The sequence below is a fragment of the Cupressus sempervirens genome, chromosome 8, assembly GCF_028749045.1.
Source record: "Cupressus sempervirens isolate cs-2001-9-10 chromosome 8, ASM2874904v1, whole genome shotgun sequence".
Taxonomy (NCBI): Eukaryota; Viridiplantae; Streptophyta; class Pinopsida; order Cupressales; family Cupressaceae; genus Cupressus; species Cupressus sempervirens.
Genome location: NC_143125.1, coordinates 254,316,629 through 254,337,358, shown reverse-complemented (window position 1 = coordinate 254,337,358; position 20,730 = coordinate 254,316,629). Strand labels below are relative to the sequence as shown.

Sequence of the window (20,730 nt, the reverse complement as noted above, 5' to 3'; positions counted from 1 at the left end):
AATACGTACTCCAAAAATTTTGAATTCCTTGTTTGGATGCACCAAAACAGGATTGGAATACGAAGTAAAATAGGAATACGTATTCCAATTTTGGCCCAAAAATGGGATTTTGCACTTCCACTCAAATAGGTGTTATTGGAATACGTATTCCTATTCCATTTTTTTAATTTTAGAAAACATAAATTTTCGGATCTGCAAATTCTCATCAAATATTGGCTGAACCAAACAGAGAACAGGAATACGTTCTATTCCAGAATACGTATTTCCTATTCCGCCCACCAAACAGACCTTTAAGGCGACAGAGGATTGCATCAAATTTATTGAAGTTTAATTATTTTGCATTCAACGCAGTTATCGCAGTGCTGAAAGTAGGTTGATTCTAGTTGCACAAAATATTCGAAAATATTTTACGGTGGACCCCGCCTTATCACAGTGCTGAAAGTAGGTTGATTCTGGTTGCACAAATTATTCGAAAGTATTTTACAGTGGACCCCGCCATCTACGTCATGTAGATAAAAGAAGTGCAAGTGATCACATTTAATTTGCGCAAGCTTTATTCAATTAGAAAATGCGATTTTCATTGTGCAAATGGTCCGGTGCATAGACCATAACTTTCCGTCCGCTGCACAGAACGTAGCTTTTATAGCTGGTTGTTGAAATTCGACAGTTTACCCTGCCTGATATGAAAAATTTTCATGGTCATTTACTTATTCAACAACCACCCTTGAAAATTATGCGTTAGAGAACGAAGATAATTATAATTTCCTTTGGAACTTACGTGCCTCAGTTTTTTCCTTGACACGATTTAAGGTTAAGAAATTGTACAAGACATTAAAACGGGTTTTAAATTTAGTCCCTTATAGCTAACGAAAGATCAGTCCACAATAAATGGTCCAACTTCATGCACGAGATGTCATTGGTCGGTTTGAGTCATTGACGGGGAAAACCAAACTTAGCAAGTGATAACGGCATTGACTTTGTAAAATAGTACGGTCATTTTCCACTCCAGTGGGCTGTGGCTACGGAAGCTGGACTTACCGCGAATCTTCTTCTGTTTTGCGTTCAAGTTGAATTGAAAAACAGAAATAAAATCAAGCTGGGAACTCTAATCAAAATCAAATCTGATCTCGAAAATGGTGGGAGGATTGTGGGGTGACTTGCCAAAGCCCCAAAAGTTTTACATTAATCAATCTCCAATATGCACATAAGCTCACTGTGAGCCTTGATTCAGTCTATATAGCTTCCCCGCCTCGGCAAAGAGAGTGGCTGTGTTGTGATAGCGGACACTTTATTGTCTGCCCAACTGGGAAAATGGAAAGTATGGAGGATTATTTGAATCAATTTGAAGTGAAATCGAAAAATTCCTCAGAAGAAGCGCTTACAAGATGGCGAAAACTTTGCAATGTGGTGAAAAACAAAAAGAGAAGATTCAGAAATACTGCCAATTTACCCATGAGAGCCCAAGCCAAAGATATTTTGAAGCAGAATAAGGTAGTCGTATTTCTTCTTCTCACCGCTAATCCAAATCTTTAAATGGAAAGGTTATATGAATCTTAGTTATATGAAAAAGGGAATCTTCAGTAACCTTATAGGTGAAAGAATGGCAAATCTGAAATCAGTAATTCTGATCAACTTTGTGTTGGAAATTTGGCGAGTCAGAAATTCTGACCAATTTTTTCGTGCGAATTTGGCAATACATGGTGAGAGGAAGGGGCTAAAGTTATTTTTGCCAGGCAAGACTGTATCACCAAGGGTGAGCAAGAGTGTTAACAAGAGGAAATGGAATGCGTCCCACAAGAAGAGATAGAGGAGGAGTCGACTCAATACTCTGGAAGAGTTTCAGTCCTATTTTCGAGTGTGTGAGATAAGTTCCGTCCCTTTCAAAATGGTAAACTGTGTACATTCATGTGCCATTCTCACTTACTGCGGAAAAATTGAAATGGTAATACTAGCCTGTCCCATTTGATTTGATTATGATTAACACATCCCTTAGTTTCTTTCGCTGCTCTGGTTAAGCAGAGGTTACGACTCTTATTCGAACTCCTTTTCATGGCTGATCAACTCACCCATCTGGAGCTGAACGTTTATTTGATCAATTTTGGATGAAACTGAACAAAAATGTTAAATAAGAGACGTAGCAATATCTTAATCAAGCTAACAAGTTTAAGTCCCCTGAGCAGCCTTCTTGTGCGGTATAGTGGCTATCTGAATAACGGTAATCAAGGAAAGCAAAGATCAAATTAAACAAAAAAATTCCCAAATAACGTTGACTATAACCTTTAAGGATCTCTCCGGAAACCAGAATTTGAAAGGTGGGTATAAGCTAAAATGGGGAATTCGTCTCCCATGGTTATGATCGATGTGGTTTATCAACTAGCTGTTGCTATATGAAGGGATTTTTCAAAAAGGAACACAATTGATATTTGTTTTTTAATTTCAATTGATTTAGGAGAGTATTGTGCATCCAATAGAGTGGTATGCACTGGTAAGCTGTGCATGTTCACATATATGACATTCTCTCCTATTGAAAAAGAACTTGCAACTCTGATCTTCTCAAATGCTAAACACCATGCAAAATAGATAGGAATAGAAATGACAATAAGCCAAATAACTTGAGATTGACTAATATGCTTGCTTGCTTGCTTTCTATTAAAAAATTGATTCAACCATTATAGGTTTGGGAGCATATGGCTTCAACTAGAGTCAAAATACTTTAACGTACTACTTCTATTGATAATATAAAATTGTAGCACAAGGTGCCTATATACAATAACGCTTGGAGCAATCATTGCTTCAATAGGATAAATAAAATGAAGATACAGAGAACAAAGAGATCAAGACTTGTGCTGCTGCAACATCTGATCTTCTTCTTGGTTTCCTAAACCTTCTTACTGCTCTCTGAAAGCTCCGCTCTTTTCAACTGATCTCTATCCTTCTTGCTTATCGAATGAATGAGCATTCTTCCCGTTTGTCTTGTCCCAAAAACTTTCCCTCTCCTTTCAAATTTGAACTCACCTACCGAGTTTAATGCCTCTAACAAGTAGGTGGGTGATTATGTAATGACCCTTACTATAAAGGCCACTGAAACCCTCAAACTGGACTTAGGAATTTTGTCAAACAGTTGGCATGTAACCGAATAAGGCTGCAATATTACTAATTGTTGTACAACAAAACCTCAATATATGATGCCAATAATGTATGAACAACAATTCCAGATTATAACACTACCAATCTAAGAGATAGATGACAATATGAAACTCAAATATGAAGTCCAATGCAATTCTGATTTTATGACAGCAAATAGAACTGATTACAATGAGAGACTGTCACAACTATGCACTTCTAACACATCAAGCTCTTGACAATGCAATGTTATGACATGAACAATAACCCAGTTCAGGTTTGGAATGCAAATGACGAAACTTTTACAACAGTTATTAATGACTGGAAATAACTATTTATGCAATGACAGTGTTGACTGTTCTAATCCAGAACATGCAATATTTTGGCAATCAAAACTTTAGTTTGTGCACCTGGAATAGCTCCAATTTTGCCGGATATTAATGCTGAATTAATGCCACACGAAGACCTCACAATCTGTCCCAAACCAACTCACAAAATTGCTGCTGCTGCCTAATTGACAGGGCCGTACAGGTACGGCCTGGTACGGTTGCTAGATAAAAATATTGCAGCGTTTTTTGTCACTCCAAAAGCAATAAATCTGGGCGCCTAGGGTTGCTGAATAACCCCCTAAAATATGAAATTCATCCGTCAAGCCAATTAGGAGTTATGAGCAAAAACGTGGGTCCAAACCCTGGACTGGCAGTCTGAAAATAATGCACAATTGTGTCTTCAAACCCTGTTAATCAATCCACAAATGCTAGGGCACAACTGAAACCCTTATTCCAACCAAAGTAAACCCTTATAACTGAATCTCAATGAAGTCCAAATGAGATGGCTGAATTAACAACTCCTCAAATGCAACAATTCAGGTGATATTTCACACCCTCAAAGTCGCCAATCCAAGGGAGTGATTCGTTCCCAAAGATCAAATAATAATTTGCAAACCCAAGAGACTACAAATTTGCTCCACAATGGAAGAAGTAGAAGAAATCTCAAATCCAAGCATGTCCAAAATGAGAGGCCCAACCCTCTATTTATTCACTTTTCTAAGAAGTTGCTAGAACTTCTAGAAACATCCTTTATAAAATCTCATTATAATGCACTTTTTATAATAAAGTAATTTTATAAAATAAAAAGTGCAACTCAACTTAAAATTATAACATGTAGGCCCCAATAACACATAATAATAAAATATAACCTCTTAACACTTCTTCAAGAGCAAGATATGACCATCTGATCCGCAGAATTGACTCTCTCTCCACACCATTTGCCTACAAGAGTCTGGAATAGGCAAAATCCATGATCAATGTCATGTCGAATTAAAGAGGGGACATTACAGTCCGCCCCTCCTGAAATTGCTTGGCCTCAAGCAATCTCAACGCTGGGTGCTGCAAAATAGCTTCCCCCTCCCAAGTAGCATCCTCAACAGGTAGATCTTTCCACTTAACGAAGTATTCTCTGATCATTCTTCTGCGAAGCTGCTTTTCTCTGCTCTCCAGGATGGATTCTGGCACTAAAATCAATTTTCCCTCATCGTCTAAAGGAGGTAATACTGCGGAAGGCACCACATTCTGACCCAACGCCTTCTTGAGGCGGGACACATGAAACACATTGTTCACCCTGCTGTCTGCCGGAAGCTCCAACTCATAAGCCACCTCACCAATTCACCTGATAACCCTGAATGGTCCGTAATAGCGTGGCTTGAGTTTCTCTGCACCACTCTTCTTAAGAGTAGATTGCTTGTATGGCTGCAACATGAGGTAAACCATATCATCCACCTCAAAACTACGCTTAGTCCTCTTCTGGTCTGCATACTGCTTCTGCTGGTTCTGAGCTCTCGCAATATTATCTTTGAGAGTAGCAACTATATCCTTACTCTCCTGCAATAATTCTCCTGCACTGGGTACCCGGCTGTCGCCCAACAACAAATCCAAGAAACTAGGTGCTTCATAACCGTAAAGTGCCATGAAGGGTGTCATCTGTATAGTGATGTGATATGTAGTATTGTAACAATACTCGCAGAGATATATCCATCTGACCCAAGCTCGCTGTTGAGCTACCACATAATTCCTTAAATACCCTTCCACCCATTTGTTCACAATCTCCGTCTGACCATCGGTTTGTGGGTGATAGCTAGTGCTGGGTGTAAGCTCCGTGCCACATAACCGGAATACCTCCTGCCAAAAATGACTCATGAAACGGCTATCCTTGTCACTCACAATGTTCCGAGGCAATCCGTGCAATCTGAAAACCTCACGAAAGAAAACCTCTGCCACCTGAGCTGCTGAGTGGGTAGTGGTGATAGGAAAGAAATGAGCATATTTTGTTAATCTATCTACCACCACATAAATACAATCCCGTCCTTGTACCTTGGGCAAACCTGTGATAAAGTCCATGAAGATGCACTCCCTCTTCCTGTCAGGGATCGGAAGTGGCTGTAGGAACCCTGCCGGATAGGTGTGTTCTTGTTTGTTTTGCTGGCAAACAAGACACTCTCGAACGTACTGCAAAACATCAGCTTTCAGCCCCTTCCAAGTGAACCGCTCTCGAACTGACCTGTAAGTCTTGAAGTACCCGGGATGGCCTGCTGTCGGTGAGTCGTGAAATGCTCTCAAAATCAGTTGCTTAACCTTCGATCCTGGGACTAGGTAAATCCTGTTCTTGTAAATGATTAAATCATCTACAAGTGTGTATCTGGTATCAATCACTGTTCCCTCCACTATATCGGAGGCCCATGTATCCCTGGCATACTCTGCTATAATCAAGTGTTGCCAATCCTCTGATATCTGAACCATAAGAGTGAGGTGTGGCCTTCGAGAAAGAGCATCTGCAACAACATTCTGAGTTCCCTTGACATATGAGATGTCAAAATCATATGCCTGCAACTTACTTACCCACCTTTGCTGGCGATCATTCAGGTCCCGCTGTCCCAAAGAAATGCCTCAAACTGTTATGATCAGTTTTAATACAAAACTTGCTACCCACAAGATATTGTCTGAATTTGGCTAAAACATGCATGATGGCCAACATCTCCTTATCATATATACTGAATGAACGCTCAGGGCCTCTGAGCTTCCTGCTCTCATAAGCTATGGGGTGCTTATTCTGCATAAGTATAGCACCTACTCCCTCTCCAGATGCATCACATTGAAGTTCAAATGGCTTCGTGAAATCAGGTAATGCTAGAACTGGGCACGTAGTCATTATCTCCTTAAATCTCATAAAACAGTCCTGTGCCTTCTGAGTCCACACAAATTCCCCTTTTTTCAGTAGATCTGTCATGGGAGCTGCATGTCGTGAGTAGCCATTGACAAACCTGCGATAGAAACCACATAAACCAAGGAACCCCCTCAACTGTGTAAGGTTCTCTGGTGGAGGCCAATCAACAATAGCGCGAATCTTTTTAGGATCCATCCGCACTCCATCTGCACTAATAATGTGTCCCAAATATAACAGCTCGGTCATCCCTAAGTCACATTTGGATTCTTTTGCATACAAGGACTCCTTCTGTAAAATACTCAACACTGTCTCCAAATGATCTAGATGCTCCTGCCATGATCGGCTATAGATCAAAATGTCATCAAAAAACACCAGCACGAATTTCCTCAACTGATGGTGGAAAACTCTGTTCATAGTGGACTGGAAAGTGGTAGGTGCAATGGTCAGACCAAAAGGCATGACTACAAACTCAAAGTGCCCACAATGACATCTGAAAGTTGTTTTCTCAATATCCTGTTCACGGACTCTGATCTGGTGATATCTTGTTCTCAAATCAATTTTCGTGAAATAACAAGCCCCATGCAATTCATCTATCAACTCATCAATGCGAGGAATGGGATACCTGTTCTTAATGGTTCTCTTATTTAATTCCCTGTAATCAACACACATCCGAATAGTTCCATCCTTCTTTTTTACCAAAACAACAGAAGATGCAAAAGGTGACTTACTTGGTCGGATGTGCCCCATAGCTAGCAACTCCTCGATGGTCCTTTCGATCTCATCCTTGAGTCGTTTTGGGTGTCGATATGGTGTGATCATGATAGGCTTAGCACCTTCCTCCAGCTCAATAACATGCTCAATGCCTCTGTCCGGTGGTCTGCCTGGTGGAATCTTACTGAATACCTTTTCGTACTTAATCCTCAATTTCTGAATATCAGGATGATATTCCGTCTTATGTTGCTCCTCCTGTGTAGGTGTCAAAGTACAAACTGTTGCCCACTCTATATCATTATGCTTCGTTAATCTCTCCAGCCGCCTAAATGAGATAGTCCTGATGTCTCCATTACGGATAGCCTTAAGCACATGAGTCCTACCATTCACTTCGAATTGTATCTCCATATCCTCTAGTCTCAGGGTAACCACCTTCAATGAATGTAGCGACTGCATTCCAAGTACTATATCCATGTCACCCATTTTGACCACATGATAGTCCGCCTTAAACTCATAGTTGTTCAGGCGCAAAGGTAGGTCTCGTACCATCCTGTCACAACAAAGAGTGTATCCATCAGCTACCTTGACTCTTAGTCCTACGAACTCCTCAGTAATGAGTCCACGCTTCTCCACGAATCGTGCATCAATGAAATTATGTGTGGCACCTGTGTCCAATAATGTAATAACCTTCTGCCCAGCCAAAACTCCCCGAAGTCTGAAAGATCCCTCTCTCTGGATACTAGACAGTCGTGCTTCCTGTAAATGTAGCTCTGTTCCCTGCTGTTGCCCTGCACTGGCTATCTCCTGCTCTCCCTTTGCTTCATCAGGATCATCATCATGATGTTCTGAACTATCTGAATCTGAGCCTTCGTAATAAGCCCACATTGCTCGGTTGGTCTTCCCTTTTGGCCTCATAGGACAGTCATGGCCATACTCATACGGGCCTTTGCAATAGAAGCATAGCTTCTTCCTACGCAAGTCATTAAGTGTCTCCTTGTCTAACCTCTTACTTTCCTCCTTAGGTAGTTGCGCCTCTCTATGAAAGGGTTTCCTATCCCTATCTTTTCCTGAAGGGAAACTCTTTGCCTGGAATTTATTTTTAGAAGCTGAAGAGGAATCCATGTCACGAGCTTTCTTAATGGCTTCCTGCAAAGTGGGAGGGTTGAGAGCTTTAATCCACCCTCTCAACGGATCAACTAGCCCATCCATAAATAAAACCAATAGCCTCCGTTCAGATACATCTGTTACTAACACTGCAAGTTTCTGAAATTCTGAAATGTATGTTTCCAATGATCCCCATTGTTTAAGCTGAGCTAACTCCTTGAAATGGAGTTCTGGATCCTTCTTATCAAAACGTTCAATCAGTCTCTCCGTAAACTCCACATATGAGGTAATGTGTGCATGACCCATAGTGATCATACCATGATGCCACCACTCGTGTGCTAACCCATCCAGGTGAATTGCTGCATACTTAATAGCTTCTTCCTCAGACATAGGGTTCAATTGAAAGTATGTGTCAAGTTTTTGAACCCAAGCTCTTGCTGTAGACTTTCCCGAGCCATCATAATATGGTAACTGAAGTTTCCCTACTTTCTTTCGTAGCTCATAGCTCTGAGTCCTGTCATGTCCACGGGGCATATGCTTCATCCGCACATCCATATACTCTCTAAAGGTGATTGCAGCTGTAAAATCTGGACCTCCTGCTTCCCAATCTCTCCTCAGCTGATCCTGTATGTCAGTGATCTGGGGTTCTGGTACTGGCTGCTCTGGAGCTCTAGGAAGGAACGTGGGAATCATAGGTCTCGAACTCACTGTCCTAGCTTGCTGGGGTGCATGACCGAAATTGTTCCCAATTTGTTCGCCTCCATTATGTATCCCATCCTGATTATTCCCATTCTGATTGTTACCATTCTGATTATTTTCTCCACCTATGTTAGCGTTCAACCCCATTTGACGAGTCATCATCTGCATCATAAGCTCCATTCTTTGATTCTGTTCCTGTGCTCTTTGTTCGGCTAATCGCTGTCCCTGTGCCAAGGTGTCTAATAACTGTAAAAATCTTTCCTCTCGCTGATCTGGACCGGCATTCCCGCCTTTATCCATATTGTAGTCGTAGTCTTGATCAAAGAATACCTCCCCTGTGTCTGTATGACTGGATTCTATGTCCACCTGTATAGATGAGCTAGATTGTTCGCTCTGCAGGTCTGAAATCCTATCTTGTCTTGCTTTGGTATTGCGGAAATTATAAAGCCTCTGTCGCATGCTCAAACATAAATGTTCTGATTTTAGTGTTTTGACATTTCGTCAAACACTTTCCCTTCTATCCAGCTGTTCCAAATTCTCTATAAGACCTCCACAGGATGACATGACTTATAGCTCTGATACCACTGTAATGACCCTTACTATAAAGGCCACTGAAACCCTCAAACTGGACTTAGGAATTTTGTCAAACAGTTGGCATGTAACCGAATAAGGCTGCAATATTACTAATTGTTATACAACAAAACCTCAATATATGATGCCAATAATGTATGAACAACAATTCCAGATTATAACACTACCAATCTAAGAGATAGATGACAATATGAAACTCAAATATGAAGTCCAATGCAATTCTGATTTTATGACAGCAAATAGAACTGATTACAATGAGAGACTATCACAACTATGCACTTCTAACACATCAAGCTCTTGACAATGCAATGTTATGACATGAACAATAACCCAGTTCAGATTTCGAATGCAAATGACGAAACTTTTACAACAGTTATTAATGACTGGAAATAACTATTTATGCAATGACAGTGCTGACTGTTCTAATCCAGAACATGCAATATTTTGGCAATCAAAACTTCAGTTTGTGCACCTGGAATAGCTCCAATTTTGCCGGATATGAATGCTGAATTAATGCCACACGAAGACCTCACAATCTGCCCCAAACCAACTCACAAAATTGCTGCTGCTGCCTAATTGATAGGGCCGTACAAGTACGGCCTGGTACGGCTGCTAGATAAAAATATTGCAGCGTTTTTTGTCACTCCAAAAGCAATAAATCTGGGCGCCTAGGGTTGCTGAATAACCCCCTAAAATATGAAATTCATCCGTCAAGCCAATTAGGAGTTATGAGCAAAAACGTGGGTCCAAACCCTGGACTGGCAGTCTGAAAATAATACACAACTGTGTTTTCAAACCTTGTTAATCAATTCACAAATGCTATGGCACAACTGAAACCCTTATTCCAACCAAAGTAAACCCTTATAACTGAATCTCAATGAAGTCCAAATGAGATGGCTGAATTACCAACTCCTCAAATGCAACAATTCAGGTGATATTTCACACCCTCAAAGTCGCCAATCCAAGGGAGTGATTCGTTCCCAAAGATCAAATAATAATTTGCAGACCCAAGAGACTACAAATTTGCTCCACAATGGAAGAAGTAGAAGAAATCTCAAATCCAAGCATGTCCAAAATGAGAGGCCCAGCCCTCTATTTATTCACTTTTCTAAGAAGTTGCTAGAACTTCTAGAAACATCCTTTATAAAATCTCATTATAATGCACTTTTTCTAGAACTTCTAGAAACATCCTTTATAAAATCTCATTATAATGCACTTTTTATAATAAAGTAATTTTATAAAATAAAAAGTGCAACTCAACTTAAAATTATAACATGTATGCCCCAATAACACATAATAATAAAATATAACCTCTTAACACTTCTTCAAGAGCAAGATATGACCATCTGATCCGCAGAATTGACTCTCTCTCCACACCATTTGCCTACGAGAGTCTGGAATAGGCAAAATTCATGATCAATGTCATGTCGAACTAAAGAGGGGACATTACAGATTGGCTCAAGGGGCAACCAACAGTTTTCAATAGGGGTAGCATGTCTGGTTTGAATTCACTTCTGAAGGATGACAGACTTAACCAATAGGAACTAAATGCTTATTTGATCAATTTCAGTATGAAACAATGAAATAAGGCTAAATAAGCACATTGCAGTATCATAAGTAATAGAATGAGCTTATATACCTTAAGCAACTTGTTATTCAAGCCATTTTTGCTTCTCATGTTTTTGATTGCTGCGGTTGGCAATGAACTGCTGCCTGCTGTTACTTTAGCAACTGATTTTACAAAGCAGGGGGATGCGATTGATATTTGGTTTGTACGGAATTTAGGAAAAAGGAGAGTGCATGTATTATATTGTTATGCATTGAAAGGAACTAAATGTGGATTTGGTGGAAGAAAAATTAGAATATGTTGGTTGCTGCTTGTATTGCTAAGGAATTATTATGATCTGTCCCCTGCATATGTCATAAGGTTCTCAAGCAATTGCGTATTTATAATTCAACAGTATAAATTATAGATGTGAGTATCGCCGATTAAACGGTGATACTAGAAAAAATCGTGATTTTTTGGGGCCGGCGGTTTAGTCGCCCCAAAAATTGCGATTTTTTTTGCAGATTTTTTCAAAAAAATCGTAGATTAATAGGCGATTAATAGTCTAAAAATTGCGATTTCTTGGAAGAAAATCTCCCGCGCTTGGCAATCACATAAACTGACGAAAAAACATTTTTTTCATTCGGTTTTTAAATTGCTTAGGGCGTTTTGGAGAGGAGAGGATAGAGGAGGAGTTCCTGGCAAGCAAGAGGGGGAATCAAGTGCATTTGGAGGCCTTTTGATTCGATTTCTTCATTACTAGGTAAGTGATTTGAATCATTGATGTAAAAATCGCATAAGGAGATTAATCGCTTAGGCCTGAAAAAGTTTAATCAGGAAAAATCGGGAAAAATTGGCAAAAAATCGGGGAAAAAATCGAGAACTCAAAAACCACTAAATTTTAATAAAAAAATGCAATTTTTTTTACAGAATTCAATGTTTTTTTGCATCTAATGACTTAATTACTAACAATACATAAGAAACAATCATGTTTAGATATATATCAATGCAAAAAGAGTTATGAATCGGTAAATTACTAACAAGTAAGTAGTGACAAGTTGTAAATTACTAACAACTAACAAGTTCACAACACATGAGAAGTTGTATTCTCATAAATAAAGTGTCAAATGTAAAGAGTTCAAATAAGCACATCAACATGACGACAAATAATTACAAATGTCAAATACAGGACTACATCTTCCTCTTTCCAGTCGCTTTACTAGCGAGTGCGGGAGAGGGTAAGGCTCTAGAACTAGAACCCCACAGGGTTTGTGCCAGTGTTTGTGTCTGCGTCTGTGTCTGTGCCAATGCAGGAGATGGTGTAGCTATAGAACTACATGTTGGTAGCTCCATATTTGTTGCGCGCAAGATGTCAAGGTCCTCTGCAGTAAGTTCAATGTCATCATCCTCATCATCGACCTCCTCGATGTCATCCAAATTGATGTCATATCCACTTCCACCCCCTTCCTGCTCCGTAGCCTCCTCCGTGGCCTCCCTCTCCAAATTGGAGATGTCCTCTTGTGTAAATAAGGGAGCCTGCTCCTGTGACGTCCAATCATAATAAGGATCTATCTCATCCAAATCGATTGGCCCAGGAGGATCTTGTTGTGCCCTTTTCATGCGCAATTTAAGATTATATTGCACATAGACCATGTCATTTATCCTCTTTTGGGACAATCTGTTTCACTTTTTTGTGTGGATGGCCTCAAACAAACTCCAGTTGCGCTCACAATGTGATGCGCTGCAAGGCTGTGATAGGATTTTGAGAGCAAATTTTGCAAGATTTGGAGTGCTTGCACCCCAAGTGGTCCACCAAGCCACTGCATCACAAAAATTGTACAAGTTAGAAAATACTAATAGACAACAAAAAGTGAAACATAAATGTTAATTTAGCATTTGAGATTCAGAAGTTTGCAAATGTATTACCTGGGGTTTGTGTAAGCCTTGCTCTCTTGCAAAGAGGAGTGGAGAACACCTTGCCCTCTGCTAAAGTGAAGATCTCCTGCTCAGTGATGATTTTATCTCTTGTTTCCTCGTTGGTTACCATCTTTTGGACGCACTCACTTAGGCCTCTGATGACTTCTCCATCAGGATCTGCATATGTACCATCAGCCCTAAAACCAAAAACCAAAAACAAATAAGTCTTGCAATTTTAGTACACACCCAACACCCTATGAAAGCAAAATGAACTCAAGTCTTCGTTAACTTAAATTTGAGTAAGAATGAGCTTATGGTATGCCTAAAAAGTGGGTTGAGGAAATATCCTGCTGCATGAATGGGTTGGTGGAGCTGATTATTCCACCTTCTATCAATGATCTACCAAATGGGTTCATATTTGATGCTTTTCCCCTTGTAGTAATTTTTGACAGATTCTTTGGCCTTGTCCATGGCCTCATATAGTTCACCAATTGGCGTTTGGTCTCTATCAACCAAACGCAGAACTTTGACTAAAGGCTCAAACACCTGCAATATAAATTTGAAATTAGTTGACAAGTTACAAAATTATTATTTACTTGAGTTACAAACTTAGTATGTTATAAAGTTGTAAAGTGTAAACTAAAACTTAAAGTTTTATAGTTACCTTTACTATTTCATCGGCCTTATTTGCAAAATATTTATCAAACACAATCCGCACAACATTCTCTCCTTCAGTCTTCTTTGAAATGTGCAATCAAGCCATTTTTTGGAAACAAACATTTGCTTCAAAGAAACCAAATTATCGAGAATGCTTTGCAATGTCAAGAAAATCGTTGCAAACCTTGTGACGGCAAGCCTGACAATTTCTTTGCCATGAGTGTGCTCTCTCATCAAGCTAAGGACCCATGGGTGATTGTATATGTATTTTGTCACTTGCCTTGCATCCTCCACAATTGGAGTGACCTACTCAAGTTTGCCCATTTCTTCCAAAAGAAGGTCAAGGACATGTGCTGCACATGGGGTCCAAGAGAGATTGGGGTGCCTCTGCTGTAGGAGTTTTCCTGCCAATTGTAAAAGCAAATACTAATTAATTTCCAACTTTTCAAAAATATCAAACTATTAAAAATTCTTGTTGTGAAATTCACAATGCACATGCAACATAAAATTACGGTTTATCTGCTGATACATATGCAGCAGCATTGTCTGTGATGATTTGCACCACATTTTCAATGCCAATCTCTAAGACCATGTTCTCCAACATCAATGCCAATGTTTGAGCATTTTTTACCTTGCTGGAGGCATCGATTGATTTCAGGAACACCACATTATCATTACAGCAGGCCAAAAAATTAATTATGGTCCCGCTCTTCCCATCTGTCCACTCGTCAGAAAGAATGGTGCAACCAAGTTTTGTCCATTCTTGTTTCTGTTCCTCAACAAATGCTTTGGCCCTCTCAACAGCAGTTCCAATAAGCCTACAAAAACAAAATCTAGTTATGTCTTAGATTCTTAGTAATTTTAAATTGATTTAGACTTTAGTAATCAACATTCTAATTTCTAGATAATTAATTAAAATTTAGAACTAAGTAAAAAGTTAAAAATTAAAAGGAAATCGAGTGTAATAAAATTATTTGCTTACCTGCCACCCAACACAAAACGAGAAGGGGACTTGTACCCCTTTCCTGCAACTGTCAACCCTGTGGCCAAAGCCTCCCAATAGGGACTGTCAACAACACTAATAGGAAGGTTGTTGAAAACCCAGAAATTTGCTAGTGCATTGTCCACCTGGTCATGGACCTCCTTATTCCATTTAGTGGCCTCTAATGAAGGTTGTGCACTAGGTGTGTGCCTCGGCACAAAATAGCTCCCTATCCCAGAAGCGCTTGCTGATCTTGATGATGTGGAAGTGCTAGGAGGTGTAGGAGTGGGAGTGGGAGCGAAACTCGTGAAAGAAAAACCACCCTGTTTGCGGACAAGCAGCCCACGATAAGAGCTAGCCATGCTCTCAATGGCTGCCTCCTCCTCTTGAACATCAACGAAACTGCCCTGGGTCTCTGCTATGTTTGCGCTGACATGCAATTTATTCCACTCTGTTTGCAATTTTTTTAGCTCTCTAGCTGCGAGCAAGGCATTTGCAAACCTTTTTATTTCTTCTGTTGTACTCTCACAAGGATTCGTATCATGTTTTGAGATCCCTGCGATGTTATATTTGAACCGGTAAATGCCCCTGGATATTACTTTTTCACATCGAATCCAAATCACTTTGGTTGGTTCATCGGGTGCTTCATAGGCATATTTCCATGCCTGATCTCTCGCATTCTTTGGCTTGGTGCCAATGTAGCCTGAAGGGCATGGAGTCAATGGCCATTTGTCTGCCATTTAAAACTGCTGTGGGCTGCCTTACGCATACAATTAAAAAAAAAACTATAAATAAATTATAACAAGATCAAAGTTAACAGTTAAACAAAGAATTCAAGCAACATTTCAATAACAGTGCCAATAAATTGAAATCCAAATAACATTCAAACAAACTAGCTGCTAGGGTTTAAATTTTTTCAAAAAAGTGCAAATTTCTAACATAAATTCGATCTAGAATGGAAAAAAATGCAAATGAATGCATTTAATCTTGCTTACATTCATCAAATGCATTTCTAACTAATTAGGAAGTATTTTTTATCAATTTACATGCAAGAAAAAAGAATACAATCTCTTGCAAAAATAAAAAACAAAGATTCAAATCACTTACTTGGTAACGAAGAAATCGAATCAAAAGGCCTCCAAATGCACTCAATTCTGCCTCTTGCTCGCAAGAACTCCTCCTCTATCCTCTCCTCTCCAAAACGCCCTAAGCAATTTAAAAACCGAATGAAAAACTATTTTTTTTGTCACTTTATGTGATTGCCGGGCGCGAGCCATTTTTTTTCCAAGAAATCACAATTTTTAGGCGATTAATCGCCTATTAATCTGCAATTTTTTTGAAAAAATCTGCAAAAAAAATCGCGATTTTTGGGGCGACTAAATCGCCAGCCCCAAAAAATTGCGATTTTTTCTAGTATTTATGATTTGAATCTTTGTTTTTTATTTTTGCAAGAGATTGTATTCTTTTTTCGTGCATGTAAATGGATAAAATTACATTCCTAATTAGTTAGGAATGCATTTGATAAATGTAAGCAAGATTAAATGCATTCATTTGCAGTTTTAAATGGTAAACAAATGGCCATTGACTCCATGCCCTTCAGGCTACACTGGCACCAGGCCAAAGAATGCGAGAGATCAGGCATGGAAATATGCCTATGAAGCACCCGATGAACCAACCAAAGTGATTTGCATTCGATGTGAAAAAGTAATATTCGGGGGCATTTACCGGTTCAAATATCACATCGCAGGGATCTCAAAACATGATATGAATCCTTTTGAGAGTACAACAAAAGAAATAAAAAGGTTTGCAAATGCCTTGCTCGTAGCTGGAGAGCGAAAAAAATTGCAAAGAGAGTGGAATAAATTGCATGTCAGGGCAGCCATAGCAGAGACCCAGGGCAGTTTCGTTGATGTTCAGGAGGAGGAGGCAGCCATTGAGAGCATGGCTGGCTCTTATCGTGGGCTGTGTGTCCGCAAATAGGGTGGTTTTTCTTTCACGAGTTCTGCTCCCACTCCCACTCCTACACCTCCTAGCACTTCCGCACCATCAGGATCAGCAGATGCTTCTGGGATAGGGAGCTATTTTGTGCCAAGGCACACACCTAGTGCACAACCTTCATTAGACGCCACTAGATGGAATAAGGAGGTCGTCCATGACCAGGTGGACAATGCACTAGCAAATTTTTGGGTTTTCAACAACCTTCCTATTAGTGTTGTTGACAGTCCTTATTGGGAGGCTTTGGCCACAGGGTTGACAGTTGCAAGAAAGGGGTACAAGTCCCCTTCTCGTTTTGTGTGGGTGGCAAGTAAGCGAATAATTTTATTACACGATTTCTTTTTAATTTTTAACTTTTTACTTAGTGCTAAATTTTAATTAATTTATCTAGAAATTAGAATGTTGATTACTAAAGTCTAAATCAATTTAAAATTACTAAGAATCTAAGACATAACTAAATTTTGTTTTTGAAGGCTTATTGGAACTACTCTTGAGAGGGCCAAAGCATTTGTTGAGGAACAAAAACAAGAATGGACAAAATTTGGTTGCACCATTCTCTATGACGGGTGGACGGATGGGAAGAGGAGGACCATAATTAATTTTTTGGCCTGCTGTAATGATAATGTGGTGTTTCTGAAATCAATCGATGCCTCCAACAAGGTAAAAAATGCTCAGACATTGGCATTGATGTTGGAGAACATGGTCTTAGAGATTGGCATTGAAAATGTGGTGTAAATCATCACAGACAATGCTGCTGCATATGTATCAGCAGGTAAACCGTAATTTTATGTTGCATGTGCATTGTGAATTTCACAAGAAATTTTTTTAATAGTTTGATATTTTTGAAAAGTTGGAAACTAATTAGTATTTGCTTTTACAATTGGCAGGAAAACTCCTACAGCAGAGGCACCTCACTCTCTCTTGGACCCCGTGTACAACACATGTCCTTGACCTTCTTTTGGAGGACATGGGCAAACTTGAGTGGGTCACTCCAATTGTGGAGGATGCAAGGTGGGTGACAAAATACATATACAATCACCCATGGGTCCTTAGCCTGATGAGAGAGCACACTCATGACAAAGAAATTGTCAGGCCTGCCGTCACAAGGTTTGCAACGATTTTTTTGACATTGCAAAGCATTCTCGATAATTTGGTTTCTTTGAAGCAAATGTTTGTTTCCAAAAAATGGCTTGATTCCACATTTTCAAAGAAGAGTGAAGGAGAGAATGTTGTGCGGATTGTGTTTGATAAATATTTTGCAGATAAAGCCGATGAAATAGTAAAGGTAACTACAAAACTTTAAGTTTTAGTGTACACTTTACAACTTTATAATATACTAAGTTTGTAACTCAAGGAAATAATAATTTTGTAACTTGTCAACTAATTTCAAATTTATATTGCAGGTGTTTGATCCTTAAGTTAGAGTTTTGCCTTTGGTTGATGGAGACCAAACACCAATGGGTGAACTATATGAGGCCATGGACAAGGCCAAAGAATCTGTCAAAAATTACTACAAGGGGGGAAGCATCAAATATGAACCCATTTGGTAGATCATTGATAGAAGGTGGAATAATCAGCTCCACCAATCCATTCATGCAGCAGGATATTTCCTCAACCCACGTTTTAGGTATACCGTAAGCTCATTCTTACTCAAATTTAAGTTAACGAAGACTTGAGTTCATTTTGCTTTCGTAGGGTGTTGGGTGTGTACTAAAATTGCAAGACTTATTTGTTTTTGGTTTTTGGTTTTAGGGCTGATGGTACATATGCAGATCCTGATGGAGAGGTCATCAGAGGCCTAAGTGAGTGCGTTCAAAAGATGGTAACCAGCGAGGAAACAAGAGATAAAATCATCACTGAGTAGGAGATCTTCACTTTAGCAGGGGGCAAGGTGTTCTCCACTCCTCTCTGCAAGAGAGCAAGGCTTACACAAACCCCAGGTAATACATTTGCAAACTTCTGAATCTCAAATGCTAAATTAACATTTATGTTTCACTTTTTGTTGTCTATTAGTATTTTCTAACTTGTACAATTTTTGTGATGCAGTGGCTTGGTGGACCACTTGGGGTGCAAGCACTCCAAATCTTGCAAAATTTGCTCTCAGAATCCTATCACAGCCTTGCAACGCATCACATTGTGAGCGCAACTGGAGTTTGTTTGAGGCCATCCACACAAAAAAGAGAAATAGGTTGTCCCAAAAGAGGATGAATGACATGGTCTATGTGCAATATAATCTTAAATTGCGCATGAAAAGGGCACAACAAGATCCTCTTGGGCCAATCGATTTTGATGAGATATATCCTTATTATGATTGGACGGCACAGGAGCAGGCTCCCTTATTTACATAGGAGGACATCTCCAATTTGGAGAGGGAGGCCGTGGAGGAGGCTGCGGAGGAGGAAGGGGGTGGAACTGGATATGACATCGATTTGGATGACATCGAGGAGGGCGATGATGAGGATGATGACATTGAGCTTACTGCAGAGGACCTTGACATCTTGCGTGCAACGAATGTGGAGCTACCGACATGTAGTTCTATAGCTACACCATCTCCTGCATTGGCACAGACATGGACACAAACACAGGCACAAACCCTGCGGGGTTCTAGTTCTAGAGCTTTACCCTCTCCCGCACTCGCTAGTAAAGCGACTGGAAAGAGGAAGATGTAGTCTTGTATTTGACATTTGTAATTATTTGTAGTCATGTTGATGTGCTTATTTGAACTCTTTACATTTGACACTTTATTTATGAGAATACAACTTCTCATGTGTTGTGAACTTGTTAGTTGTTAGTTATTAGTTATTTACAACTTGTCACTACTTGTTAGTAAGTTACCGATTAATAACTCTTTTTGCATTGATATATATCTCAACATGATTGTTTCTTATGTATTGTTAGTAATTAAGTCATTAGATGCAAAAAACAACGAATTCTGCTATGTTACCTGGAAATGCGTTTCCACCTCTAAGACACAGGTTTCGGAAACGCGGACAGATTCGGGGATGGAGGGACGGCAGGAAACATTTCCAAGCCGTCCCCACCTAGATAAGAAAATTGGAAACGCGTCCCCGAAACATAGGAAATGGTCAACAAGTTTCGGAAACTTGTTGACTGTCCCGAGGACTGCATTTTCGTTTCCTAGAGGTTTCCGGAACTTCTAAAAAAGTTTTCGATTTTTACCACAAAAATTAAATAAACCACCTGCGGACCCCGCAACTTCAAATATATAAAAAAATAAAACTTTTAATGTTTTTTATATAGACTTAGGTTTGTTAATATAATAATAACTCAATGTTTTCATTTCCTATCTTAATGTTTTATTATATATAATCATAACCTTGCGTCCATTATTATATGCAATCATAACCTTGCGTCCATTAATAATAATAATAATTGTATACTTCTGCTGTTACATGATCCATTATCCCCATGGATATCATATAGATCTCTTTATCTTTTATGGTTTAATTTATATTACCAATCTAGTTTAATTTAAAAGTTTAATTGTTTAAATCTTAACTTTTCAATGTTTTCATTTTGTTGGAAGTTGATGTTTTTTATTGTCTCATTTGATTCATTTCATGACTTACTAATGGTATTGTAAGTACTTAGATGATGATTGAAAGTGATTATTTGAATTTTCTTAGATAATTGAAAATGATGCGATTTAGAATATTTATTTTCAATGACGACTCAATTAGATGCTGATTGCTATGCCTTATGATCATTGATGAATGGAATTGATAATTTTTAACTATGTTGCTGTGATGAATGTAGAATTGATGAATATTTTTGAAAATTCATATATATATATATATATATATATATGATCATTGATGAATCAATATTTGATGAATGAAATTGATAATTTTTAACTATGTTGCTGTGATGAATGTAGAATTGATGAATATTTTTGAAAATTCATATATATATATATATATAGCTGTCCCTTGCTGTCCCCTATTGTTGCAAAAAAAAAAAAAACCGTCTCGGAAACCCATTTCCCCTTCTCCCCGTCCCCTCATCCCGGAAACTTGGGGTAACATAGGAATTCTGTAAAAAAATTGCATTTTAATATTAAAATTTAGTGGTTTTTGAGTTCCCGATTTTTCCCTCGATTTTTTGCCGATTTTTCCTGATTTTTCCCGATTAAACTTTTTCGGGCCTAGGCGATTAATCTCCTCAG

At 39.0% G+C, this 20,730-nt stretch overlaps 2 protein-coding genes and 1 long non-coding RNA gene across 6 annotated transcripts in view; all 3 read left to right on the top strand.

Annotated features, from left to right (window-relative positions):
* Positions 1 to 20,730, top strand: part of LOC149542438 (calcium-transporting ATPase 10, plasma membrane-type-like) — a 125,953-nt gene that overhangs the window by 90,321 nt on the left and 14,902 nt on the right. The window contains exon 1 of one of the 4 annotated variants that reach the window (XM_089797383.1): positions 643 to 1,491. The exons of the other annotated variants lie outside the window; for them this stretch is intronic. Within the exon in view, the coding sequence (XP_089653509.1) occupies positions 1,312 to 1,491 (180 nt within the window). The 5' untranslated portion in view covers positions 643 to 1,311. Of the gene's footprint in view, positions 1 to 642; positions 1,492 to 20,730 lie in introns of those variants that run through there. 4 annotated transcript variants of the gene reach the window in all.
* Positions 16,536 to 18,107, top strand: LOC149542440 (uncharacterized). The gene is made up of 3 exons (XM_089797387.1): positions 16,536 to 17,316; positions 17,432 to 17,829; positions 17,948 to 18,107. Exons 2-3 carry the CDS (start codon positions 17,512 to 17,514, stop codon positions 17,960 to 17,962), a joined length of 333 nt encoding a protein of 110 aa, XP_089653513.1. The 5' UTR covers positions 16,536 to 17,316; positions 17,432 to 17,511; the 3' UTR covers positions 17,963 to 18,107.
* Positions 18,181 to 19,321, top strand: LOC149542439 (uncharacterized). The gene is made up of 2 exons (XR_016355466.1): positions 18,181 to 18,484; positions 18,591 to 19,321. It is a non-coding gene; the product is annotated as an uncharacterized LOC149542439 (long non-coding RNA).

What these genes read in the sequence shown, in the direction of transcription:
- LOC149542440 (XM_089797387.1), top strand. Translation starts at nt 17,512, where the DNA reads ATGGGCAAACTTGAGTGGGTCACTCCAATTGTGGAGGATGCAAGGTGG.